Consider the following 27,047-nt stretch of genomic DNA (forward strand, 5'->3'; position numbering starts at 1 on the left):
GACTTATGGATAACCCTTCCCTCAAGTTAGAAAAGGTGTTTAAAGAGCCTAAAACCTAATATGTCGGCCTGTATGTAGATAATTCTTTGCCTGTGTGATGCAACCAAATTGCTAACAGCAATAGCTCCTATAGTAGATCTATGAGAAATCTGATGACGCTTAATGCTGTTGGCGACAATTAAAATCATTCTGGAAAGTTAGCACAGCCATTCCGGCCACACAGATCCGCTCAGTGCAGCTCTGGCCTTGAGGAAAAGCGAGGGCTTCCTTAAAAGGGAAACTTGCTGAGAATCGGGGCCTGCTCCACTCCCACCATGACAGGTGGCTCGTTTCAGCAGCACGGGGGATGCACACTTGAACCCATTTAAACACGCGCGTGCAAACACACTCCACACAAACCACTCGTGTGTACGGCGATGAAAGACGCATACACCCACCCTGTTCCCAAACAGGAAATGCATCCGGATTAGTTTGACCGATGGAAGCTGTTGGGTCCCTTTAAACCACCATAAAAAACTCCCAGGACTAAAACTCATCGTGCGGTTGATTCCCACCAACGACACTAAACCATCCTTTTTTTTGTGTCTTTCCAGTTTTAGAAAATGCATGGAATGCTGCGTCTGGTGTGTTACCTGCGTCGCTCTGGGCCTGTGACAGCGCCGGTGGTGAGAGTGGTAGATATGGCTGTTGAAGTAGTGGTAGATGTGGTGGTTGTAGTAGAGCCAGTGTTTATAGTGGGGATGACAGCAGCAGACTCCTTCTCCTTCTCTTTTTCCCTCTCTGCACTCTCCTCTGACCAGTACCTGATGGCAGACGCACGGTGGTAAACACAGGACAGGCGCTGCTGATGGCCGGCCAACGGGTCCCGTTCACGCACCTGCTGGTGAGACTGGTGGAGCCAGTGCGGGTGGAGGAGCCCAGGCCACGGAGGCCTGTGGTTGAGGTAACGGATGAAGAGGTGGTGGTCGTCGTAGAGGAGGGTGATGAGGTGGTGACTGTGGAGGAACTCAGGTCCTCGTGCCTTCTGCCAAAAGAGCTGCTGAAGAAGAAGAGTCACCAGAGGTGAATGCCACCCCAATCTCAGACCCTCAGAGATAATTAGCAGATACTGTAAGTAGATCACTGGCAGCTAATTTTGGCTTTATACACCAGAGCACTTGAACATGTTAAATATTCAGTCCATCGTTTGCACCCTGGCTTCATCCATGTCATGGTGAACAGTCGAGCAGCGAGATGGTCGAGAGGACAGACGAGTGTGTGAGAGGCGGTGGTGCCTGTGGTGAGGCTGGTATACCTGCGATAAATGCTGTAAGACTGGTAGTGGGTGGAGGGCGGCTGCCAGGGTTTAGTGTTACAGGTGTTAGGGTCCAAGCTGGAAGTGGACGAAGACTTGGCCGGCACGTCCCGCGTGCTGCCACTCCGCCCTAGTGCTAGTGTGTGGGACGTGCTGGCGTGTTGGCAGGCGAGTGGGTGAGAGAGGCAGATTAGCAGTGGAGGCGTACACACAGATACAACCACAGAAACATATCTGATCTCTGCACACTGTTGCTGCATACGTGTCACATGGGGTTGGAAGAAGAATGGAGGGTTTCAAATGGACCGGATTTGACTCCGGAAATGTTTGAGTTTGGTTCCAATTTATGAAGGAAAATGTTCCCAATTTTACCCATCTGACATGCATGCAGAAGAAGTCCATGCCTGTTTCATAGCACGGGAATATACATAATTTGGGTTTAAATGAAAATAAAAACACATTTTTCTTGGAACCAACTATGACAGCAGGACTACAATTACATGACAGACTGAGGCAGTGATGTGGAAAAGCTGTCGGGCTGCTTTGCAAGGCTTTCTCAGCAGCTTTCCTGACATCGATGCCGTCTGTTAGGCCATGCAAAACCAACCCGGCGTGGACAAAACTCTGTCAGATCAGATGGAGCAGGAATCTGAAGATGAGGGATGGAAGTTTGGAACAGCAGAGTAAAGCAGCCAACCTGCGCTGGTAGCTGGAGGTTCGGTTGGTGGAGGCGCTTCCTTCGCTGTTCTTCAGGTCGTCATCCCAGCGTCGCCGGGTGTATGAGCCACTACGTATCAGTGCAGTAGAGTCCCTGAGGAACAAGACACAAGACACAATAGCCCTCGGAGCACCACAGAGGGTAAATCCTGGAATGTAACATTTTTTGCTAGCTGCTAATGGGGCTAACAGGGATGTTCAGGAAGTGTTTCCAATATTAGAATGGGGCAACTTCACTGCTACTGCTGAAGAGTGTTAGCACAGAGGCTCACCTGTTTTCCTTCTCATCAATGTCTGAAGTACTGGCCAGTCTCCTGGGGATGGTGGGGGCCACATAGGCAAGCCGGGTCCCTTTGTCTTTTTCCTGAGGTTGGACAGGATGGACGATGTTAGCTGCACATGTTAGCACAGCGGTTCATGGAAGCATGAAGTTGAAAGGAAGTAAATGTTGACCTTCTCTTTGTCTTTGTTGTCCAGGGAGGAAGAGAGGCGCGGGCTCGAGGCAGAGCGCATGACTCCGCTCGTGTCCTTCTCCCTCTGGGCCTCCTTGGTGGCCGTGATCTCTGCCAGCGCGCCATAGCTGCCCGTCTTTCTCAGCCCGAGCCGCCAGGATGCCGGAGATTCATCCTTCCGGTCTTCCTCCACTTTAGCCGCCGCCTTCCCGGCTGGCTGAGCGGCCTGAGAGGGTGGAAAGGATGGCACTTCAGCACAGAAAGTATTCAGCAATTCATTCATTTCATATAATTATGGGTGAATTTTGGCCAGTTACAAATGTCAGTTGGTCAAAAAACTGTTTTGGATTAATACCCAAGAAGCATGATTTGGAAATAAGGGGACATCTTTAGGGAATGACATGCCAGTTAAGAGGTGGGAACCATTCCAGCGTTCACTAAATCATTCCGGAGTCAAGGTTCTTTTACATTATCAATGTTGAAAGGATAAACAAGGCTGCTGGGATTTTAATGTACGTTTTTGGTCTGTCACAAAATGGGAAGCAACTAAAGAAAACACAGGAGCCACACACACACACACACACACACACACACACGGTGAAAGGATGAACGGGAGGGTGCAGCTGGCAAATACACGTGAGCACAGAACCATGTAGGGTGGATGTGTGAAAGTCAGCGAGCGGTACGTTCAGTTGGCATCGCCTGGGTCAGACCAGGGTTGTTAGGGAGGGGGTGCCGAGTACTGTCAGTGCACAGGTGCATGTCAGATGAGAGAACAAAGTTGGTGCACACCAATGCCTCACCATAAGCTTTTTGGGCACTAGAGAAATGCCAGTTTTGCGCAAGCCTTGACGCCACAATGCAGGACAGCCTGGCTCCGCCACAGGCATGAGAGGAGTAATACAATCAAACTACAGCAAATCAAGACAGGAACCCGGATTTTTCAAACAGTAAAGGGGGGAAAGGGACAGAGAAGAGCCAAAATGTGAGAGAGAAGCAACAGCAAAAGAAACACTGTAACGAGAGGACGGTTTAAGGCCTAGTCACACCACACAATGCTTACTGCCAAAGCAGGGAGGCGGACAGCGGGGGGGGGACAATTATTGCTGTAGGATGGAATAATAGGCAGATCCAACGTCTGATTGTATCTTCTTAACCTTTGTTAATGTTTTGTTAGACGGCAAACATTGTGATGTGTGAGAGCTAGGCTTCAAAAACAGAAATCATTGCAAGAACGGAAGCAGAAGAGCAGCCAACGACATTCAGGAAGTCACAAGACCGCTGATGGGACGTTCACAGGTAGATGGAACACATCAATAGGCTGCATTCAGAAATGGTGACATCTTTTGACAACATCACGGGGTTCTTAAATCCCGCTGCTGGCTCAAAACACAAAATGACTTGCTTGCCTTCAACCTGCCAGCAGAGGGCAGCAGCCCCAAAAGCAGGAAAAAACTTCCAAAGACGTCAAGGACCACTAGAAGTTGCCGCATCTGTTACAACAACACAAAAAACTGCCACCGGGCAGACCCACGATGGCCCTTCTTGGCCCCTGAGATATTCGGCAAGCGTGTCCTTATGGAGAAACATACAGCCAGCAATATCTGAGAAGGGTTTATGGGCATAAAGGCCACCCCAGTTCTGAGGATACAGTCTAAGGATTAATCATATTTTTGCTACAGCGCTGGCTGTGGACGGCTCATTTCTGCCATCTGGGCCGTACCTTCTTAATCGGAGAAGTGGGGCTCGTCACCTGGTTCGTGGGGCTTGTTGGAGGAGACACTGTGCTGCTCGAGGTGGTCGTCGTGCTGTTGCTCACAGATGCTGACGGCTTGGTTTTGTCTAAGACATCATCAAAAGACAATGAACAACTTTTCCACCATCCCCCGACCTTTCTGCTAGCTGGTTAGCCGCGGTGCACGCAGGCAGTACCTGCTTCAGTCTCCGATTCGGAATCTTCGTCCTCCTCCTCTTCGCTGGAGCAGCTTGATTCATCCTTCTTCCCCTCATCTTCCTCATCCACCTTCTCTGGCTCCAAGGTCTCGATGCGTGGGGTGCTCTTCTCTGGCTCCAGGAGCAGCGTTTCTTTGCTGAAACAGAAATACAACATTTATGTAACATCAGCGAATTCAACATCTGACAGATTGGAACTATTGAATAATGTCTGAGCTGTAGGCCGGGACACATTTAGCCTTGCGAACCTCTTGAGGAGTTTCAGTGACTGGTTGTTATCCCCGGTGGTTGTTGTCTCAATCAAAGGAGATTTCTTAACGTCTTTCTTGCTGCTCATGAGCTGTAAACAAAAACACAGCCTCCATCACATGCTCGGGCGACCCTAATGCAATCACCATTATACCAGCAAACTGAATTATTCTCAGCTCCAACACGGTGACTCACCAGATTTTGCTTCTTCTGTAGTTCTTCTAAGTAGCCCAGAACATCTTCGTCTGCTACATCAAAAGCAGTCTGGCCCTGAGGGGTTCGTGACAAAACGGTAAAAATTATGGATTTTGCTGCACTTCCTGCCAGAGTGCTCGACTGTTGCGAAGCCTCACCATTTTGTTAATCAGGTCCATGTCACACAGATTCTCCACCAGGACTCTACACGCTTCCTCTTTGCCCCAGTGTGCCGCCGCGTGAAGAGGAGTCCAGCCGTCATAGTCCTTAATATTTACATCATACCCTGCTTGGATTAAAAGCCTGCGTGCGCATGAGAGAGAGAAAACAAACATTTTCGGTTCGGTCAGGTTGCAATCGGATCCACCACCCAAAGAGCCGAACGGAGTTTTCAAACTCAAATAACGCAGCCCATAATTCTGCCACAACGAGGGGGAAGACGTATTTAAAACTATCTACGTCAGTGCAGCGTTTGGCTGGCTTCCCGGAGCAGATGGACAGAAGGCTCCTGCCCCGGAGCAGACGCGCTAACAGCCTACGGCGAGGATGTCGGAACAAGGCACCGACGAGTCGCAGACGCCGAGATATATTTGGCATGAGCACAGAAAAACGACAGCGCTCGGCCGCGGCCTTGGCTATAAACAGTATTTATGTGAAGCAGAGGAAAGAATTTATGCAATAGCAATAAATGAGGTGGTCATTGCATTTTTGTCCCAACATGGAAAGACGTTAGCTTCATTCTCTCTCGGCTACCTGTGAAATCAAGACCACGGCTTACTTTAAAACCTCCACGTATCCCTTTGCGGCAGCAACGTGGAGCGAGGTTCCTCCGGACTTGGCGTGCCGGATGTCCTGGATCTGGCCGCTGTTGAGCCACTGGCGGGCGTCTCTCAGCATGACCCGCTCCTCTTCTTTGCGTGCTGCCTCGATGTCCACCCCTGGGGATCGACAGAGCAGACCGACGCTGTCAGAGTGGCCGGATTAGCCGCTACTTAGCAAACAACCGCTCTAACACTGAACCACACAGATGAGAGGGGGGGTTAATTCTGAACACATTTACCATGTCTTACAGCTACGAAAAAGCACGTGAATGATTAATCACGTTCATTTCTGACTGCTGATCGTAGGATGACGCGACCACTAGGACAGAACTCCAGCAGTAACTTTATTCAGCCAACCTCTCTAAACACTGGAGGATGTCATGAAGCAGTTGTTTTGTTTTAGCAAACAGGATTGTGCCAATTTTCCTTCAGTTTGACAATGAGCGAACGGCTGCAAACACACAGGCCTCAGCCGGTTTAAGTGGGTCAATATGTCTGAGCTGTAAGGGTACAAGTGGTGCAGCAGTGAAAACGGGCCTGTGCCGTCTTGTTGACACCTGGCTGGAACACAAGGCGGTCTGAAAATGTGTGGCCGCGTGAGCTGTGGATTTGCCAGCTGAGCATTAACCGTGCTGAACGCCATAAATGTCAGGCCAACGGCCTCTCTGCAGCCGAGGCCAGAACTTCAGCGGATCTTTCCGGGCTCTGCTCTCCTCCCCTGCTCACATCAGCACTTATTTCCAGAATGCTCAGAAAGTTTGACGATAGCCTCAAAAACAATGAGAGCAGACATCTGCGCCCGAGCGTTCGCTCAATCTACCTGGCGACAGCTGGAGCGGATGGATTCGCTTTCAGCGTGAACCAAACATCTCATTTTGTCCAAGAATCAAACAGCATTTCGGGAATTTGTGTAAGCGTTGTGTCACTTCAAATGTGGCCCAGTGACTCACTGTTGGGAGTTGAAGGCGCTTGTTTCTGGGAAGTTTTACTATAGTCTGAAGCAACAAATAGCAGCTGTGCTAAAAAATCTTTCATCTTAAAATCTAAAAAAACAAACCACATATCCCACTTTTATAGCTATGAATAATATCCATCCATTTTAAACCTTAGATGAGCAGGAGAAATGTAAGGAGATGATACAGTTAACCGAGTAAAAGCACCCCTGAGTATGACCGATAATTCTATTTCAACATGTAACGTTAAAATTAACTCGGTGCTCCTGAGTGCAGGTCATAGAACATCAACTCAGGGATCTGGCAGGATAACGCCACGTCCCGTGATGTTGAGAGGTAGCCCACGCCGTGTCTATAAAAAGCAAGAATCCTAATGGCCTCTAAGCAGGACTACAGAAGAAGAGGCAAGTGGAAAAACTGGCAGCTGTTCAAAGATGACTTTTTACAAGAGAACAGCACATCTTGTATCTGAGCATTGAGGAGATAAAGGGAAAATCCAATCGACCAAAAAAGGACCCGCCAGCCTTTAGCGTGCCGACAGTGTACCTACAATATGTCTGCTGATGCTAATGCTAAACTGAAACATCTAAATTGAGATAATTACACAGATGTGTCTTAGTTTTCCAGGGATGTTCTGATTGATTTAAAGACCAAGTGAAGTGGCTGAAAGATCCAAACTATGCATGGAGGGTAAACGTCAGGACTCTGGGTGGATATGATGGAGGGAGCCGTTTGACCGGGACAAGCATCTGGAGCCAGGGGAAACCGTGACCGCCCGCTAACAGGTTTAACCCAATGATTGGAGATTCTTTGAGGGGAGAAAATCACATTACAAACATAGAGAGGTGTTACACAAGCCGTTGCATAATGCTGCCTGCTACCTCTCCAATGGAGGACTGAGCTGTGGATTGTCTGCAGCTGCCCTGAGGCCAGGAGCACCGAGCACTCATTTGGGCTTTTTCCAGCAAGTAGGCAGCATTACGCAGAAATCTGTCAGACCTGGATTAAAAAGAAAGGGCCAATAAAAGCATTTTAGGCTTTATGGAGGCAACGAGGTGGTAATTTAATGATGTATGTTTGATTTAGTCTAAAACAGCCGGCTCATCTATGGTGCAGCTGGAAATCAAACCTGACAGCTGCTGCTGCCTGAGATGCTTCAGGTTCAGGTGGGTGCACATCTCCCGCTCTTATATAATATCACCAAGAGCGTGGGCGAGTGTGTAACCTGTAAATGGCACATTGGATGTAATCACCCGAGGACTTTGTGAGCTTTCGGACAGTTTGCATTTAAATTGAGGCACTTTTAAAGGGACAAAAAGCGAACGGAATGCACACGTGTTAGCATCCGCGTGGCTTTAATATGTATTATACATTAAGAGAGAAGTGTAGGTATTTTTGTCAGCAAGCTGCATATATGACTGGCCTTTCAGCTGTCAATCGGGACTATTTAGCTTCTTCTTTTTTTGCCTTTGTGCAGTAAACACAGTCCAGGAGGAGACGTGGGGGGAAACAGAGAAGACTTTACGAGTGAATATGAGCCGAGGAGCACCCCTCTGGCCCCGGGCCAGTCAACACGTCAGTGTGTGGCCTCTCACCGTAGGAGAGGGCCTTTCATCATCTCAAGAATGCCCTGGCCAAAAATAGAAAAGACTGGCCTTTTCGGTTTCTGATGGTGCGCGCCACACAGCTGGATCGTCTTTACAGGGCTAGCCAAGGCCTCCTCGAGCGAGCGAGTAAAAAACACAGCAGGTAGCACCATCGCAGATAAAATAGGAGAAAAAAACCACCCTGAAATATAACCCGTCAGCCTGACAGGACGCACGATAATCCACAGAGCACTTTGTACGCCGTTTCGAGCAGGAAATGGTTCTTTCAACAGCCCTGCACAGGAAGGAAATGTACATCCACTAATGAAGGAGCCTCGTCCACACTTGAGAAAAGGCAGACGGCTCAGCAGGCAGTTCAGACACACACCAAACTGTCAGCTGTGGGTTCCGAGTGTTTGGATAACGTCAGGGCAGGAATTGTACCCAGCAGAGCGAGCCCTGACCTTGACCACGGCGTCGAAAATTCCCTCTTTTCATGTACCTACATAAATTAGCTGCAGTTTGTTCCTGAGTAAATGTGAGAACACACAAATATAGATGGGGGTACCTTGTCTGTTGATCTCATTCTGCAGTAGCTCCTCCATTGCCTCCTCTTCAGCTATGTCCAGAGGTGTTTCGCCTTCACTGTTCACGCCTCCTACATTGGCACCCTGGCTGATCAAATACCTGCAACAAAAACAGCATTTATTGTTTACAGGATCCAGATATTTGTGTTTAGGATGATGTTTCGGAGTCGCTGTGTGACAGAGTTTGCTGAAGGTTCGTCAAACACTGCATGACAACTGCAAATAACCACGCTTGTGTGTTCAAATAAGGAGGACGATGACGGCAGAGGTTCGAGGTGTTTAAATGGCAGAGGGTCGCCTGCTGACTGAGCAAACAAAGCCAACGCGCCGCGCCCGGATGACAAAGTCAGAGTGGAGGTAGAGCACAGTGACAGAGTCACATCGATGGTTTCCCCACTCAAGGATTTAATTTAAGTAAACTGTAGATAGTATAGATTGGACCTTCTGTCTTCTGCCCCTGACCCCAGGGGCTTTAAAAACACGCTTAGTCACCCTTAGTCGCGATAGCATCATGTGCCGCCCAGCTAGCTCCTGCGTTCAGCTCCATTTTCAGCTCGTCTCTGGCACGGTCCAGTGTCCGTGCCTCATCCGTGCAACCCATCATCATCCCCGTCCCCAAGAAGCCGAGCCCCGAGGAACTAGCCGTCCTTTCCCCTTTGGGTGTTACTTCCGTGGTAATTAAGTGTCGTAAGAGACGTATCAAGAAATTCTGCTGTGCATCATTACCTGTATTAATTGACTCCCTATCGCCCAAACAGGACTCCTGGAGATGCCCTCACCCACTTGGACAGTGTGGAAATATGTGTGGCTGCCGTTCATTGACTACAGCTCTGACTACACCTTGGCTCCTCCCAAGCTGGGTGATTTTGGGAATTGTGCCTCCAGGCCACAGGTGTGCCAGAACACTCGCTCCTCCAACATCATTGTGAAGTTTGCGGATGATAGAGCGGTTTAGGCAACACTTGGGAGAAAGCCTCTCTAGAGGAGGTGGACAAGTTGTCACCATGGTGCAGAGACAAGAACCTGAACGTTCCAAAAACTAAGGAGGTGTCATTACACACCTCTCAGGATTTACAGGACCCCTGTGGAGAGAGTCAGCATCTTCAGGTACCTCGAGGTCCACATCACCATAGAAGGTGAGCAGGCGCTTGCCTGAGGAAGATCTCCGCGACTCTGCAATGAGCTTTCCAAACCCCAGCCCCTGAGCCGGGGTTCATCAGGAGCAGCGCCGCCTGCTATGGACAGAAACGCTCCGCACTGAACGATCAGGACATCATTGCCCTGTCTGAAGGTCATCTACACCCGAGGCAGGAAAATGATCAAGGACTTCTGTCACCCTGGTAACAGACTGCTCAGGCGGTTGCCACCTGAACCTAAAAAGATTGTGTTTTGTGTATATTGGTGGCTGTGCATCATTTTCTTTTTGCACAGTGGGGGCCTGTCACAGCTCCCCTTTCACTACCATTGTCTGTTGTCAGTGTGACAAATGGAGATTCTCAATTCTTGATCTCCATGAGTCACCAGAACCAGGCGGACCACTTGACCTTTCCACCATTATCTGGTAACAAAAATAAATCTTGTTTTCTGTCATAGAAGCTCAGCCGCTGCTGTGTTCATGAGGCATAATGGACACAAGACGTGCTGGATCTGAACAGAGGCCTTCGATCGTGAGTCACTTCTTTATTTCAATCAAGAAAGAATCTTAATATTTAGAAAATGATTGGCTTTTTTCCTTTTAGAATGATCCATTTTCCATTTCCACCCCATTCGAAATGGGGCTAAACCTGAAAACTGTAATGAAACTGGAGTAAAGCGGGTCAGGGGCCCTGTTTAAACACCTTCTGATAACATCAGTATTGTCTTCAATGAGCAGCCTTTCTTCCTGAAAAGATCCAGCAGCAATAAAACACAGCACAGACTGTAGAGGGCAACCCTACAGCTAGATTCCAGAAATAGCTATTGACAATCGCCTCCAAATATTTGATGACATCACTCGAACAATGCATGTTCGAGTTATCCGTCGAATATGTGTGCGGAACTGTGTGCGGCTTAAAAATAGCTGCCCGTTTTACAAACACGCCGAGATAAGGCGTCCAGGCCTGTAGGGACAACTGCAAATATCAAAATAAAGATTTTAAAAAGAACTGAAAAGGGAAGTAAATGATGAGCGTCTGAGAAGAGACGCGCTGCTTCTGAGAAAAAGGCCTCGGGCGTCAGCACTCACGCAGCTATGTCGAGGTATCCGCAGGAGGACGCGGCGTGAAGGGGGAGCCAGCCCTCGTTGTCGGGCTGGTCGATGCTGGCTCCGTGCTCCACCAGGAAAGTCACCATGTCGACGTTGTCGTCGATGCACGCCTGAGGAGAGAGACGGGAGAGATGGAATGTCAGAACGGCGCAGAGATGCTGCAGCACACGTGCACATGAGCTCACGTCGGCGTGATTCTTGGCGTTATAGTTCCAGAAAAGAGCCCTGCAACGCAGCTGACAGACTGCCATGTGGTTTCAGAGTTGTTGGGAATTTTGGCAGCCGGAGCGATCCCTAATCACTTGCACATAGCAGGGGTGCTTCAAATACCACGCAGCATAGTACTGCCGACGAAGGGAGCGGGCGCGGGCGCTCTGCCTATAGGCTGCTGCTGCTTCGTGCAGAGTGAGGTTCAAATCAAGCCACGTCGAGGATTAATCGCCCGCGTCATCTCCCGTCTGCGGAGTGACGAGAGGAAATCGACTTTATCTCGAAGTGCAGCAGCAAACTAGCAGAACACAGAAAAAAACCCTCTGAAAGTGAGACCACTGTAGGAATAAATAGCTGCATGTAGAGCTTTAACATGGTCTGACTCATGCGGTGGGTGGTTTTAGCCACATTATGGGCATTAACGTCTTTAACTTTGCATCGAAATCACGCTAAAAAAATGACCTCCTGCTTTAAGGCTATTTTTTGGTTATGTTAATGACATCCCGTGGTGAGGATAATACCAACACAACAGCTTGACCTTGAAACCTGCAATAAAAAAATGAAAATATTTAGAACTAAAGTGTGGAGTCATAAACAAACTGCTGCCGTGCAGACTTGGATTCGCACTCGATTACCGTTTAGAAACGGAGCTCCTGCCACCGCAACCCCCCTCCGCTGAACACTGCGCCTGGACTGTCTCGCTGTCTTTCCCGGGGTTGCTATGGCAACCGCAGCGTTGACAGGGGAAACAGATACACATGAACACACTGCGGCTTCACGTTCAGGGCACACGACTATCTGGCTGGAATCCTTGTCCAAATTTGGACTGTTTGGGATGCCGTACATGGCCAGAGCTGAGGAGAGCCTGAAGAGGCCTCGCCGAGCTTATCTCCCTCTCTCTCTTTTAACGTACGTGCGTCTCATTAGCTTGCGCGTTGACGCTGCAGCGCGGTCCGATCCGACGGGTTTTGCTGTAGCCGTAACATGAATTGTAGGATATAACGTGGAAGCCCGGCAGCATGGACGTCCACGTACTGATGGGTCCGGTCGTCGCTCTCCTGAAGCTGCAGTCAGCATTTTTCTGGGATTTCAGCTCATTCTATAACTCATTTTCTTGTTGATGAGAAAGACACAAAGGGAAACCTTTGTTTTGCGTATTCAAGCGCGGCAGTAGTATTCAAACGGGCACGGCCGACTGGAGCATACTTGTTTTGAAGGGTGATATGGAGGAATAATGCATGAATAAACCTCCTCCTTAGCCACTTCCCACAGTTACCCTCTCTTCAAAGCCTTCTCCTTCTCTAATAATGGAAACAAGCCCCTTAAGGCGAACGCCGCGAAGGCAGCGCCTTCCCGTTCCAGTACGTCACCTTCCTGCACAGGCTCCGCCCACCGGCTACTGAAGCCCAACAAAGGTAATCCCTTAACGACGGTAATTGTATGTTGCTGGCAGGTGCCAGCACGAGGCGCGTGCGTCGCCCGTGATGTGCTGCAGCAGCTGGAGGGTACGGCGAGGGCGAGCCAATGTAGCGCTCCGCTTTAACGTCCGTAACCACCAAAGACAAACACTAACAATGACTCGTGTTTACGGCGGCAGGTGAGTCGGAGTGGTTCCAGAGGTGATAAGTTTAATTGGATTTATACTGACAAATAAAGGCAGATGAATTCTCTCTCGTATCGGCTGTGACAGACCTGTAAGAACACGCGACTCGCTCTTCCACACGCTGCCATTTAAACCTGTTTGGCCGGTGACTTGGCAATGTTGCACGTGATGCAACAAGGCGGATCGTAGAATGTCGCGAAGACAGAGGACAATGTGTTCGCCAACACACGCCAAAGATTTCACGAGAGCATCCTTTCAATATTCCAATTAGGCTTTTGGCTACGTCAGAGTTACTAAATGGTCTCCAAACACGCCACCGTAATAAAGCTGCACCCCAGCCTCAGACCGGTTGATGATCTCCTGCATTTTTAGCAGAATTCCTGCTCTAATTCTGTTCACACAGCAAAGGCAATGTTTCTTCTGCACGGATGCATGTACTCCCTATGGTTGTGAGTCAGTACACGCCAACGCTAACAAATTAAAACCTGACATCAGAGACAAAGTGGTGATTAAAAAATATTCATTGTTTTAATATAGCAAACCTGCCTGACCACCTAACTATTATATAAAACACACACACACACACACCATCCTCCAAACTGGATCATACCATTTGCATAGGCAAACAATGACTTGTCATCAGACTTAACCTTGTTAGATAAACACCAGTCATAAACCGTGCATGCAAATATGGAGGCCGACTCGTTACATTAGGCTAAAGAATCAACCAGCAGACCTCTGGAACAGATAAGTAAAGACCTCCAGTACCACCAGCGCTAAACACAGGCTCCTTTATTAAATCTTCTTAAGCCGGCGTGGATAAATTTGGATAAGATTAGGACAGAAACAATGCAACATCCATCATTTACCACAGTCTAATCCTGAAATATGATAGAGGAATTCAAGCCCCTCCTCCCCCACAACCAGCACCTCAAAGAAGATGGGCTGAGCCCTTCTGAGCTGGCCCAAAAATGTACCCATGACAGGCACCTCAGGAAAGAGGCTGCTCTGTTCCCATGACAACAAAGCCAGAAGGGGAACATGGGTTCAGAGCTCATCAAGTTTCTGCAAGAAACACAAATAAAGAGAGAAAATTATTAATTTGGAAGCACACGCCAGCGCTCAGACGGCCCCTGAAGGCAGTTCAAAGAGCAAACCGCTGAGAGACAACATCAGACGTGCCTGGAGATACCTGAAAGAACGGCTTCTGTTAATCCCATGACCATTTATGGCCAGAAATATGCTCCTATATTTGTCCAGACGTGACAGCCGGTAGAGCGCTCTTGGAAACATGACAATATATGGTCCGACACACCCCAGCGAGGGTCACCTGGGCGGCCAGCGCTGATACGCACGCTGAAAGTAGTTTACTGCCATGGCAGCTGCACAATCGGTTACCTGGAGACAAGTTTTTACTGTTGCCGGCGTGTTCAAGGTGACTCACCGGATTACACAAGAGCCACCACGGCGGCTGGTGCTGCCGTCGGCTGTTCAGGTCGCTGCATCAAAGAATCACGTTTCCATCTTGGCACAAATAAAAGACCAGGTTGCAGCACCAGCCTGAAACCCCACTCAGGGGGTACGACCTCCACGTGCACAGGAGGGCAGCTTTGTTATCTTCTAGGTCACTGTGCAGGAGAGCGGAGCGCTTAATTTAGCCCCACTCAACATCAAGGAGACACTTAAACACCCGTCCCCTTCTTGACTCCCTGCAGCATCCTCAGGTGGCCGACTCAAGCACGTCAGAGGACGGGGGGGCACAGCCGAGAGCAGTGTCAGGGGGACCAGGATCGACGTGGACTTCAGCACATAATGCGCTCAAAACTGATCAAAAACATTAAATTACCCATCGCATCATCAAATGAATATTTAGGAGTGCGGCCAGCTCCAACCCTGTCTGCAGTCGTCTGTCCACCACTGTATTTTCCAACGGAGGTGAATCAGAGGACGCTGTCACACTCACAGAGACCTGTGTTTTCAGAAACAATGACCAGATTCTTGAGGATAATCTGCTGACCTCAGTGTCAACAGGTTTTGTTTTTTTTTGAGACGACCGAACTGTCGGCTGAAAAAAAAAAAAAAAAAAAAAAAAAGCGGGCTCCGTGAACGTCTGGGCGGCTCTACGCTGGCCAACTGTGAAGCTAACACCAGGAACGCCGGGAGCAAAAGCAGAGACTATTTCAGATACTGCTGGGTTGAGCGATGGGCTCTAAAACAGCTGTTCAAATCCTCAAACCACAGCAGAGTTCAGCCACCTTTACGTGGAGTGTAATCAGGAGTTAAAGCACAAAGGGAAAACTAAGAACATGAACTGACTTCTCAAAAGGGAAGGCGACGTTTTATCAGGATGACAAAAACTAGCCTCTCTCCAACCACTGAGCTGCTAAGCAGCTGGGACATGGGCTAGCACTAGCATAGCAGTGGAGAAATTCCCAGATAAGTAATGCTTCCAGGCTTCAAACACCAGCACACTGGCCACTCCCCACAGGCTACGTCACTGGCTCAAAGGCACGCAGCCACTTCCACAAAAGGAATTCCTTCCAACTGCCTGCATGGAAGCACGGGCGCGCTGTGTGTCCGTGTCTGCATGTGTACATTTGTGATACAGATCTGCACTGACAATTAAAGGAGCGGGCTGTGACTAAAGAATTATATACCTGAATGTTCTCCAAGGTGCACGCGCGTTTGTGCGTGCGTGCGTGCGTCTGGGACAAAGAACAGCCAGCTCCTGTCTGCTATTGGCCCGGTTCATAAGGCCAGAGGGTACGAGGGGGAGGGTTAGAGCACCGTAGGGCAACCAGCTGGGTCCCTCCAACAGATCAGCCCTGCTGGGAGCTGGAGGAAAGCTACACACACTTCCAGCCCGTAGCGCTGTAGCTGCCGCTGTAGCCGAGGACAACCATATATGGCTCTGGGATTCCCGTGGAAAAAGAAGACTGGGATTGAGGAAGGGGGGGGGGAATGCCGGCGAGATTGTGGCTGTATGTTTCACTTGGGCTTTCGCTCGGCAGCCAAAACAATAGCCGCACTTGAGAGCCAAATTAGTTTCCATGTGAGCGGGGTCAAAGGCAAGTGGGGGCAGATGGCGATGCAGAAAGGGCCCAATGCAGCCCTGTTGATATTTCTATATAATGGAGCCCTTATGTGAAGGGCGAAGATGGTGGACAGCCCTGTCAGCAGCTCTGAAGACAAGAGGGCCCAGCTAAAGGACAGCTAACGTTAGCATTCGCGCTTGTGGCCACATTTCTTTGATTATTAATGCAAACTATTGCATCAACCTTTGAGTCTTTGAAACAAAACGATTCTTCCATTTCAAAACGATTCTTCCAACATTTAAGAATGGATTTAAAGTTATTAACGCAAACTAAGCAGCCGATTGTTCACGGAGGCCCAAATCTGCCAGGTAAAGTTTTATTATACGGGTAAAATTCTAAAATGATGAACACTTAATGGGCAAAGCTCAGCCATCAAATCAGGTAACTCATTTTTATTGACTCATTTTGAGGTTTAAAAGGAAAGTTTGTGCTTCAAAGCGAGGACCTGTGTCTCTGCTGGCCGAGAGGGTGGAAGCAGCGGCAGACTCGCTAGTGGAGCCTCAAAGAGGAAATGAGGAAAATAAACAGCCACTTCCTGTTCCTCAAGGGTCTGAAATCTCCCCGAACCCCCCCCACCACCACCATCACCATCACCACCTTGGTGAGGGAAGATGAGCACCAACTTTTGGATCCTCCTGAAGTTCTGGGCCAGGCATCAAATATTAAAGACACTTCCAGAGACGATGATAGATTCTAGAGTTTAGATATATTTGATGTCCAATATTAACTGGTAATGACGTTAAACATTGATTAACAGTTTAATTACCACTGTAAGGATTTTTTTTTCTTAAATTTAGTATTTGTTTTGTGGATTAATGTCTTGAATAGTAATGTTTTTACAGCCGCCTGAGTGGGCTCATTTAATAATTCATCTTAAAAGGCCGAGTCGATGTTTGAACTCCATAAAACACACACGCAAAATTCCCTTTTAATGGACGCTCAGTCCACATCCACCGTCACTATTCCTTATGTCACAGCACAAGAGGCAAAAAGAATAAATGCAAAAAACGCAACCTCGCCCGTCGTGCAGACAACACACACGCTCGCTGCCGGAATCGTACTCGCAGCTCGCCGAGGCGAGTCCAGGTTCAGTTCAAAAACAGACCGTTAAGAACGCTCACGGCGTGACGTGTGCGTCCCCCCCAAGACGGAGGACCTCAGACAGGGACAATGTGCCACAGGGTTGGGGGTTGGGGGGCACGGGCTGAAGTGTGTGTTTGATTCCTGGTTTTATTGGAATATTTAGGATGACAGAATTCAGTTGTCAAACCGTGCTTGGACGTGACTGTGGGCTCAATAATTGACCAGTTAGCTGCAGCGTGGGCTAATGATCAACCCCAGGCGGCCTCGATCCTCTCAAACAGCCAGTCAGACGCGCCGACTCGTATCCGCGGCAGCAGGTTTACTGGGCTAAGGAATCCTCCCTAAGACCCCAGGTGAACCAGTTCCAACCTGCACCTGGAATACTTGAGAAACCCTCCAGCTCTTCTGCTCGGCTTCCCCCCCCCGAAGTCATACGTGTTCTCATGACAGAGTGTGTGAAGGAAACACTGACGTGTTACAATCAGCAGATGATCTGGGGCTCCAACGTCACGCGGACTTCCTGCTGTTGATAACGGGTTGGACAGGATGGATGAAGCCAGCCTGACGAGGCCATACCTGCCAATTATGCACAGGTAAAGTATACCCGTTCGGGCCATTCTGTTACCAATGCTAATGTTAGCGCAGCTCGGCGGTGAGTCACGGCTGCCTGGAACGCGACGGTGCGCTTCGGCTGAATCCAGCGGCGTGCACCACAGCACCCAGGGGAGCCCAGAGGGGTCATGGGAACTGGAGTTGGGTGCCGATTCAGAAATACTTCTCATTCAAGAGCTCCAAACGCCGGCGCGGCCACAGCTGGAGTTTACCTCCGTGGGTTGGAGGTTTTTTTGTGAACAAACTCAGCCAATTACTTCAGAGGGAGAAACGGCTCCGGGGCCAGACAAAGAAGTCAAATCAAATCTGTCTGGATGATGAATTATTCAGTTCTGCATCGTATGAGATATACATGAGCGGCTGCTGCACAGGACAAAGACCTCCGAGGCCTCGTGCAACCTGCAGGAACGTGATGCGGGGTGGTCAGGTCCCTACGACTGGGCTCCTTCCAGCCGTGACGCTGGGCTCAGCTAACGCGTCGAGCAAATATTGAGGGAAGTTTCTGCTTTTAAAGTGTGAATTTGAAGCTTATCTGTCCACCAACGCCTGTTGTGCTGTGGGAGCAGCAGCCAGGAGAGCGGTTCCCTGTGCGAGTCCGACAGAACACACAGACCTGCTGGGTTTACGGCTCCGCGCGCCGGAGCAACCTGGTGCCGTGCACCGCAATATCAGGCTCCGCCGCTCACGTAACTCAACAGGTCTCCGTCTGGAAAAGTCAGCTGCGTGGTTGCTATGAACCAGATGTCAAATTCTGGGGCCGTCCTGATTCTTAATTTAGGAAAATTGCTCAATACCCGACGCCGGGATCTTTAATTCCACAGGGAACCATTAAAATCATTGTTTGAAACAGAAAAACTTGATTAAGGTGAGGGCGGACCATCATGAGGCCGACTTTGAATGAGGAAGTTCTTGAATCCCTTTTTGAAAAGCAAAGCGTCACAGAAGCCTCCAATGATGAATTAAATCTAAATTTGGAAGTGACATTTTCTCTGAAAACACAGCCGAAACGCTTCGATCCGCTCCGCGAAGCTTCTTTTGGAGCTTATGCGGCTAGAAAAGCTGCAAAAGGCGTAATCTGAGTCACGAGTGGCGGAGCAGGCAGGTGAAGACAGAGCGGACGACAGAAGAGTCCCAGACCAAACCCTGGAGCACAACAGAGAAACGGCCCGTTTTCCTGCTCAAATTCCAGTTTCATCAGGGTCAGAAGTCTCTTTTCTGCTGCCCTCGCTGGACAAATGTGGGCTCCGGGCGCAGCTCTGGGCTGGGGGGGGGGGGGGGTCGGGAGACCCAGTCAGCAATTATGTAACGTGTTAAAGCCGGCGACGCTGGTACGGAGGAGGAGCAGCCATCTTCCGCCGCGCGCTCCGGTTTTCTTCCATTACGAGAGCCGCCGATTTCATCCCCGGTTGAAACTGGCGGGCGCCGCCAACAAAACGCCTTCGCCCGGTTATGCAACTCGCACTCCGCAAACCCGCCGACGCGGGCCTCCTTTCGCGCGTGGTCGTCATGGAAACCGTGGAAGATGATGTTCAAGGCCACGGTGACGGGGTGGGACGCCAACAGAGCGGACTCAAGTCAAGCTGCGGGGGTCAGGGGTCAGGAGAGGAGTTGAGGTGCAGGTCCCGGCGGAACGGGCCCAGGTTCCCTCCGTCCTCGCCGCCCGCCACGACGGAACTAGTCAGGGGAAAGAGGGAGGTTCGGGGAGGGGTTGAGGTGACAGCTGAGGAATGCCTGCTCATCTCTCTTCGCCATGGTTTCCAGCGACTGTCATGCGAGGAATGCTCCGGCCGGGACAACAGGACTTGGAATGTTTCCCTCTGTGACAAGTTTAGCCGGCGACATCTTGAATCGCCGCTCCTCTTCTGGGTCCCTTGTTCACCTCCGCTTCCTCCACGAGCCTCTGACCTCGGTCGGTCACGCAACGTGAAAATTCCAGGACTGTTGAAACTATAGTGGGTCTAAAGGAAGAGTCACGAACTAGAGACACAACCTCTCACCTAAATGCGCGATTGAAGCAGGCGCGGGTGATAACGTGGCGCCGCACCAGTACCACCAGTACCGGGACTGGGACTGCTGCCCAGGGAAGGGTCATGGACCGACAACGCACTTGACAACACAAGCAGAAGTCAGTAGGTTAAAAACTTGATCAAGTGACCCCGTTCACCTCTTTGAACTCAGTCAGCAATAAAGAAATGTCCTCGGTGCTTTTACAAACCCCCCCCAAAATCCTCAGGATTATGCGTCGCCGCGCACACACGCGCGCTCTCACACGGCGTCTCGTCTCCAGAGATGGTTAGATCTGGAGCGCGGCAATCACTTGAGCTCATCACTGGACATCGGCCCAAAAAAAGGCAACATTTCCACCCAACGAGTTTGCACAGGGGCCGCGCTAAATCCGGGATTAACGACAAAAGGCTGACCACAAGGAAAGCCTTTTAAAACAGCCAAATCTTACAGAAACACACGAAAACCCTCCAATCCAAGCTAATGACCTTGGGAAAAGCTGTTAAAATTTTAATAGGTATAAAAGCTTGGGAAACAAACACCTTCATGTAGCATTACTCAGGCTAAAAAAGCCATGTGGGCGCCAGTAATGAGGTGACATCACTGCAAATCTATGATACCATTGAAAACCTGATGAGGAATCCTGTCATTAAGCCTGAGATCACTGAAATGACCCAAACAAATTAATAATAAAAAAGCCAAAATCAAACCCACGGAGCGGGGGTTTGATCCTGGCATCCCGGAGTCCATCACGCAATCAAACACTTCGAGTTTGATTCACTTTGATTCCCAAAGTGACATTAATCTGCATGGATCCTCTATCATCTCCCGTTAACAGCAATAATAACCTACAAGTTCATTATCAGCTGATTCTATCGACTGGTTAATATATATTAGACATTTCATGGGCATTATAGCACAATGAGGCCACATCTCGTCATTTAGGACACACTCCACGACTGGGATCAATAGAGGCGCCTATAAAAGGCTATAAAAGTGCTTTATTGTAGCAGATATTTACTGTCTGTACAGTTGAATCAGCCTCAACACATCAGGGCGCTCCTGGCGGCGGCGAGCGCGTCTCGGTCCCGCGGTAACTAGACGAGGATTCTTAACAAATTTAACCCCACATTACGCCTCGCTTTTATTCAAGAGGCATTTGGGGGAGTTTAGCGCTTACATGACCGCACAGCTCCAGTAAAAACACGCTCCTCTTTTCGTTCTTTGACGCCCGAACTACCCGGGCTAGTATGGGCAGCTAACGCAGGGTAGCGGGCAAGGGATTAGCTTAGCATTGCTCAAATTCCAGACAAACGGAACAATATTTGGGACATATGATCCTCATTATAATCGAAAAGTCAAAAGTCACGCAACATTAAATGAGGAGATATTGCGAGAGCAGCTGGCAGGAATGAATTAACCCACAGATAAACGCCCAAAACAACTACGTTCGGCTAGCTTAACCTGCTAACGGAGCGTCCAGTCAGCCTGGCTAATAGTGCACTAAAATAGCTGCCTAGTATTTACAACTAAATGGCACTTTAACTACTGTGCAGATCGCTGCCGAGCACACCGAGAAGACTGTAAATACAGTAGACATGGAGGTGGTGAAACGTTCCTGCACTGACGTTGGCAGACGGAAGCTAGCTAGCTTCCCCTCCAGACGCTAGTCGCGGTCGAGGCGGAGGGTTTATCAACAAAACGACTTTTCCTGCTAGCCGGGAACCAGCCATTGCTGTGGAATTCATCCCGTCTGCACCAACCACACTCGGGATAAACTCTTGACGTTCGATGATCCGACTGGCATAAATTAGCCCGGTCCAACTGCACCGCCCTCGGTTGTCCCTTTACTCCAAATCTACATAAATAAAAAGGAAAAGGCGACCCAGTTTTACAGGCTGGGATACAGCAATTAGACTGCACCCACTGAGAGAAGGGACACAGCCAGGCTAGTTTTGCGGGGTGAAAAGTAGCCCCGAATGATGAAATTTCAACTTTGTAAGGTGGACTGCATGGATGATCAGCAGTTTCGGTGTTCTAGGGGCCCCATAACCGAGCTCCGAGGCACCGGTGGTCCAACACGGTGTGTGGAAAAGGACGGGAGTGCTAGGTAAGTAAACAACGGGATGAGAATGGCTTCCATTTGACAGGTGTTCCACGGCGAGCAGTTGCTAGCAGCCAGCCGACGTTCGTGCCTCGCCAAGCCGACACGGCCGGTGACCGCCTAAGAGAAGGGGGGGCAACAAACCTGGTGGAGAGCCGTGAGACCGTCCACATTGGCGTAGTTGATGTCAGCGCCGTGGTCGAGCATTCGGAGCACCTCCTCGGTATCGCCGCTCGAGCAGGCGGCCAGAAACACGGCGCCATCATCGAACTTCACCTTCGTCTTCTTCTTTTTCAGAATAGGAGGCTCCAGGTCCGTCTCCGAGCCCATCCATCGCTTTAGCTGCTCGTTCCTCTTCTGTTTGGCGTCCGCCATCTTCATCCCCCTCCAGTCTCGGGCTTCTTATCGTTCTCCGAGAGAGGATATACTTTATAGTGCCACTATCCCACAGCGCACTGGGGCGTGGGAAGGGAGGGCTGGAGAGGAGGGGGCACCGACGGAGGAAGAGAGAGAGGGCGGCGGGATTGTCGGGCGAACTCTCGCGAGATCTCGGCGCCGCGGCATGACGTCACCGCCAGCGGATTATGAGCAGGCTAATCCCCGATCGAGTGTGTACACCAAATAAGACAAGAGTGCTTGAAAATATTACATAACGGCCTCCCCGCTGCAGACAGGCTCCGCTGCGCGCACCACCAGTGTTTATTCCATCTTTTCTCTGCCCCCACGTCACTTTTTTTTTTTTGCACTGTAAATTCAGCTGCACTATCCACTATAGATCTTTATCATGCAGCTAATGATGGGACGACATGTTAACTGCATCTGCTGATGTAATCCACTGACTTTACATGAACTTGATTCCTGTGGGGCAAAACACAGGCTTTATAACTGAGCAGAGAGGAGAAATGAACTGGTTATACTGGGAGGGAGAGGACAAACCAACTGGCTGTACTCACGGTGAGAAAATAAATGGACTCATTACATTGGGAGAGGATAAATAGACTGGTTGAACTGGGTAAAAGGATAAATGGGCTGGTTACAGTGGGACGTGTCAATCTTCACCTGTTTAACAATGGCCTGACAGGTTGGTCCAGCCCGGCTCTGGTATGCAGGTCCATTTTATTGATGGAAACATGAGGACTGGGGGTAAACCAGTGAGGGTACCAGCAGCTGATATCTGATCCCAAATGTGACAGAACTGTCATGGGAAGCGACTGGTTCAGTGATACGGAGGATAATGGAGGATATTCAACAGGTTTCCTTCTGATAAAACTGCTTTAATGGTCAGATATCAGAGAAATGAATCATGTTTGAAGGCTTCCAACAGGCGTGCATCTTTAAACTTGCAAGCCTCTCATGCTCGTTTAAAATCCTCCAAGGCGGAGGCGTGGAAACACGTCAAGTTATGTCCACGTGCCACGGCGAAGTGGAGCTTCCAGCAGAGTATCCTGTTTACGTAGCGTCGCTCAGCAGCTGCGTCTGAAGCCATGTTGTCAGCGAGGACGTGCAGGACCTGCCGGGATATCAATATTTGACAGAATTGACTGGAAATCCACCCCAAAACATGGTCACAGAAGCAGCAGCCAGTTAGCTTAGCTTAAAGACTAGAAATAATTAGCAGTGTAGGGTAGTCTGCTGTCTAGGTTTCCTACTATTCCGAAGCTAAGCTATGCTAGCAGAATGTCAGAAAATGTCACTCTAGTCTGGAAGCACCTCCAGGCTACCGCTTGTTTACACCCTTAGTTCTAAGATTTCTGGCTCCTGCCTGCAGAACAACCGGTTAGCTCATCTGGGTACTAAGGCTATCCATCTGTCCAGCTGTTATTAGCTAAAAAAAGCCCCCGATACTCATTAGCCTCCTGTAGCTGCCGTATACAGCATCCGTCAGCATCCATCAGTGTGTATTTACAGGTGACCCAGATGGGCAGCACTCCGGGGGGGGGTGACCGCTGAAGTGTGGACAAGTCAGGCCCATCCGAGAGACGCCAGACGGCCCGCTCCCACGCCCCCCTGTCACCCAGTCCCTGTTATTGGCGGCCGTCACGCCGACACACTCATCTCCTCCCTGTTCTGTGGTTCCAGACAGCACCACTATCGAGCGGATGGAAATAGTCCCGCTTTGATGTTATCAGAGGAAGTTTAAAAAGTGATCTGGTGAAAGGCGGCGACGGTGCTGGCTCAGCCCTCCAGACCCGTCCAATTAGTCGGTGGAGGACCGGGAGGCTCGGCAGGGCCGCCGGTATCAGGTGAGAGTTAACAGAAATGCACCGGCGAAACGGTGTCTTCTTTTTTTTTGGTGAGATTGGCGTTCTGTTGGACGACATGTTAAACAGGGCAGAACGTCACCTACTGTCAAACATCAGAACCCTGACCGGGACGAGGACGTCAACCCTGAGCTAATCTGAGACTATTCCCAGGGAAATGGAAAGAGAAAGGGGAGAAGGACGATTATAGCACTGGGAGGGGGGGGCAGGGACATGTGTTCTGTCCCCTTTACATGCTTGGGTCTGTTAATCCCTCCAAGTCCCTTAATTATCAGGAAATAATATGTTTTTATTCCATTTACCACGTGGTTAGCATGTTAGCACCCGGGACTGCTAATCCAGGTGGTACAACTGGCCTGCTGGGAGAGCTAAACTGTGATTATGGTGGGAAAAGAGAACAAACTAACTGGTCTAATGGGGACGTGTATGCACTGATACAATGTGGGCGGAGCCAGAGTCATGTGGTCCCACGATTGACAAGAATTAGCAGATACCTCGCCGCACTAGGTAGCGAGCTGTTTGCGTTAGCGATGGCAGGACAGATGGTGAACGGTTGGGGGACGTTCGGGAGGTGATCTACACCCAGACAACAGCTGAGCCCCCTCCAGACAGAAATAGGGCAGCGGGCCTCACTTGCAGGACCTCTGCAGCTGGAGCATCACTCCGTTCTGCCCCTCTATCCCAGCCCATTACCCCGGTATGACAACAACAGTCGTTCAGCCATCATGTCAGGTATGCGCAAATAAACACGGGAGCGAGCGCAGGACGTGGACACGTTGGAATCTGGGACGTGTTTCTTTAAAGCCAAATGAGCAGCGACAGCCTCATAAGACTGAGTGACCTTGTTTCTGAGAGGAAAACGGGATAATAATAGGCCGAAATCTGGAGCTGCTGCCGTGGGCTGGTGCGAAGAGCCGCGAAGAGATGGTGAATCATCCCAAACCGCGCAAACAAGACCGTCGTCATTATTTGCTGGTAAATTATAAATACTGGCCTCCAGCCAGATGATGACGCTTTGGCCAGATCTAGCAGAAAACAGAGCATTCTGGGGTCGAAAGCCTCTCCGCTAGCAGCATTAGCGTGGGCTGCAGAGATACCTTGTGTTAGCATACAGCTGCTATCGGCATCACCAATTCAACAACATGAAGCGGATTATGTCACAACTTCCCGGTCGTTATTGCACCGCAAATGACATCATCAAAACAAGATGGCAGCACCCGTGAGGCGTCTGCCTCAGAGCTAATGACACCCACGACTAAGTTTGTTCCTTTTATCTTTTCAAATCTTTGGTCTGTCTGCTTCAGTGTTCCTGATTTAGCGCCCCCTTCCCCTCCTCCACCTCCCTCATTATTTCCATTCGCCTTGATGAAAAGAAGCATAGGCGGAAAAACAGAGCCGCGCTCAGCATTTAAAGCCTCTCGGCCATATCAGGTTTAAATACCACTCGCACACTGTGAACTCAACTCAACCCCACAGTCGGCGATCACGGGGTGCGAGCCCGGTGGCTGCATTCTCTTGGGTCAAAGGTCACGCGGGCCGTCTCATCTAACACGGGCAGCTCGTCGCCTCACGTTTCCGTTAACAGGTGTGATTTATTTTGCTTCCCGGTGCTCGTCTCTCGCGACTTGGCTAATCCTTAAATCTGCCGCTGGTTACAACAGACGCCTTGTTTGCTATTGTTGCTCTAAATTAGCCTGAGAACGTTTACGAAGCGAGTCCGGTAAGGTGGGCGCTGCCATTTTCCCTTGACTAGATTAGCCCTTGATCTCCAGCTGAGGACACGTCCTGAATAGAGAATGAAAAGACAATTTGACAGTGATCACCATTAGCCATGCTAGTTTAGTCCAACATCAATGGTGCTTGCTAGCATCAGCCCAAGATGTTTGCTCACTGACGGGACGTGCAGAGTTAGTTGCATTGAAATGATGTTGATCCAGCCACACACACTTCACAGAGGAAGCGATGGCTAAAAATAGATACCACAAGTGTCACTTGTGCTGCTGGCCCCCTTCAATCCCGCATACGTTGTTCAGGAACATGTGACGTTGCCGTCATTGCTAACTTCTGCAACATAAAGAAGCAGGAGAAAGTCTTTCTCTACCTTTTCCACATGAGAGCAGATATAACACGGCGTTCACCCGTCCAAAACGCTGCCGCATCAAAGCATTTTACAAAGAAGGTCCGTAAACATGTTTCCAGCAGGCTGAAGTGCAGCTGAGCCGAAATGAGCCGCTAAAAGGAATCGGCCCCCAAAAACAGCTGGTTCGATACACGAATAAACACAAACAAACACAACATGAATAGAGAGCAGGAATAAACACAGATTTATTTTCAAAGCCCCCCTGACATCATTATTATAACAACCTCCAGCGGCGCTAAAAATAGCAAAGATGTCAACGTCCTGGGACATATATGTCCATGAAACGCGTGAAGAACGTTCCCCAGATAACGGCAGATGACTCAGAGATCGGGGCGAGGTGGCGTCGCCTTCTGGAGGCTCACCTGGGGCGGTCAGACGGGGCGCGGCGGTCTGCTTTGGACTAACGTGCATTGTGTACATAAAGTGGTTCTTGACCTTTCGATGGAAAAACACAGTCAGACTTGCTGCAACAGCCAGGAGACGCTCGCTCTCTGACGTGTTTGGGACGCTCCGATTGGTCGGACGAGGCAGCGAAACTTGCAAAACATCACTTCTGCTTCTCTGTCGTGTCACTGGTGTTGCATCTCCTCCTCATTTCTGCTTTTGGTTCATAAATAAAAGGGAACTTGTATCACAGGACGTAGCATTAGCGTGACAAACTGGCTCGCTAGCTAACCCCTAAACACGTACTTCCTGGCTAACCGCTGCTAATAAGCGGGACAACTGTTCATTATTTACAGGATATGAATAAATATCTTTAAATATATGTTTGAGTGCAGAAACTTTTGCTTATTCCAGGAGCTGACTTTCACTTTACCGACGTAATTCTCAGCGTGACATCTTTACTCTTACTCCACTTTGAGTTGTGGGTGCTTTTACAACA

The 27,047-nt window shown here is 49.7% G+C and overlaps 1 protein-coding gene across 12 annotated transcripts in view; it reads right to left on the reverse strand.

Annotated features, from left to right (window-relative positions):
- Positions 1-22,236, reverse strand: part of ppp1r12a (protein phosphatase 1, regulatory subunit 12A) — a 28,969-nt gene extending 6,733 nt beyond the window's left edge. For 5 of the 12 annotated variants that reach the window (XM_057022044.1, XM_057022046.1, XM_057022040.1 and 2 more), the window contains exons 1-15: positions 21,908-22,236; positions 11,032-11,162; positions 8,789-8,907; positions 5,639-5,798; positions 5,019-5,163; positions 4,861-4,935; positions 4,665-4,756; positions 4,396-4,553; positions 4,187-4,305; positions 2,465-2,689; positions 2,284-2,375; positions 1,992-2,105; positions 1,295-1,447; positions 878-1,039; positions 633-803 (exon numbers count right to left, since the gene is read on the reverse strand). In XM_057022044.1, the coding sequence (XP_056878024.1) occupies positions 633-803; positions 878-1,039; positions 1,295-1,447; positions 1,992-2,105; positions 2,284-2,375; positions 2,465-2,689; positions 4,187-4,305; positions 4,396-4,553; positions 4,665-4,756; positions 4,861-4,935; positions 5,019-5,163; positions 5,639-5,798; positions 8,789-8,907; positions 11,032-11,162; positions 21,908-22,144 (2,153 nt within the window). In that variant the 5' untranslated portion in view covers positions 22,145-22,236. The remainder of the gene's footprint in view (positions 1-632; positions 804-877; positions 1,040-1,294; positions 1,448-1,991; positions 2,106-2,283; positions 2,376-2,464; positions 2,690-4,186; positions 4,306-4,395; positions 4,554-4,664; positions 4,757-4,860; positions 4,936-5,018; positions 5,164-5,638; positions 5,799-8,788; positions 8,908-11,031; positions 11,163-21,907) is intronic. The other 7 variants (XM_057022049.1, XM_057022048.1, XM_057022045.1 and 4 more) reach the window with 6 other exon arrangements.
- Positions 22,237-27,047: the final 4,811 nt, after the last annotated feature.

This window comes from Takifugu flavidus, chromosome 22 (assembly GCF_003711565.1).
Source record: "Takifugu flavidus isolate HTHZ2018 chromosome 22, ASM371156v2, whole genome shotgun sequence".
Taxonomy (NCBI): Eukaryota; Metazoa; Chordata; class Actinopteri; order Tetraodontiformes; family Tetraodontidae; genus Takifugu; species Takifugu flavidus.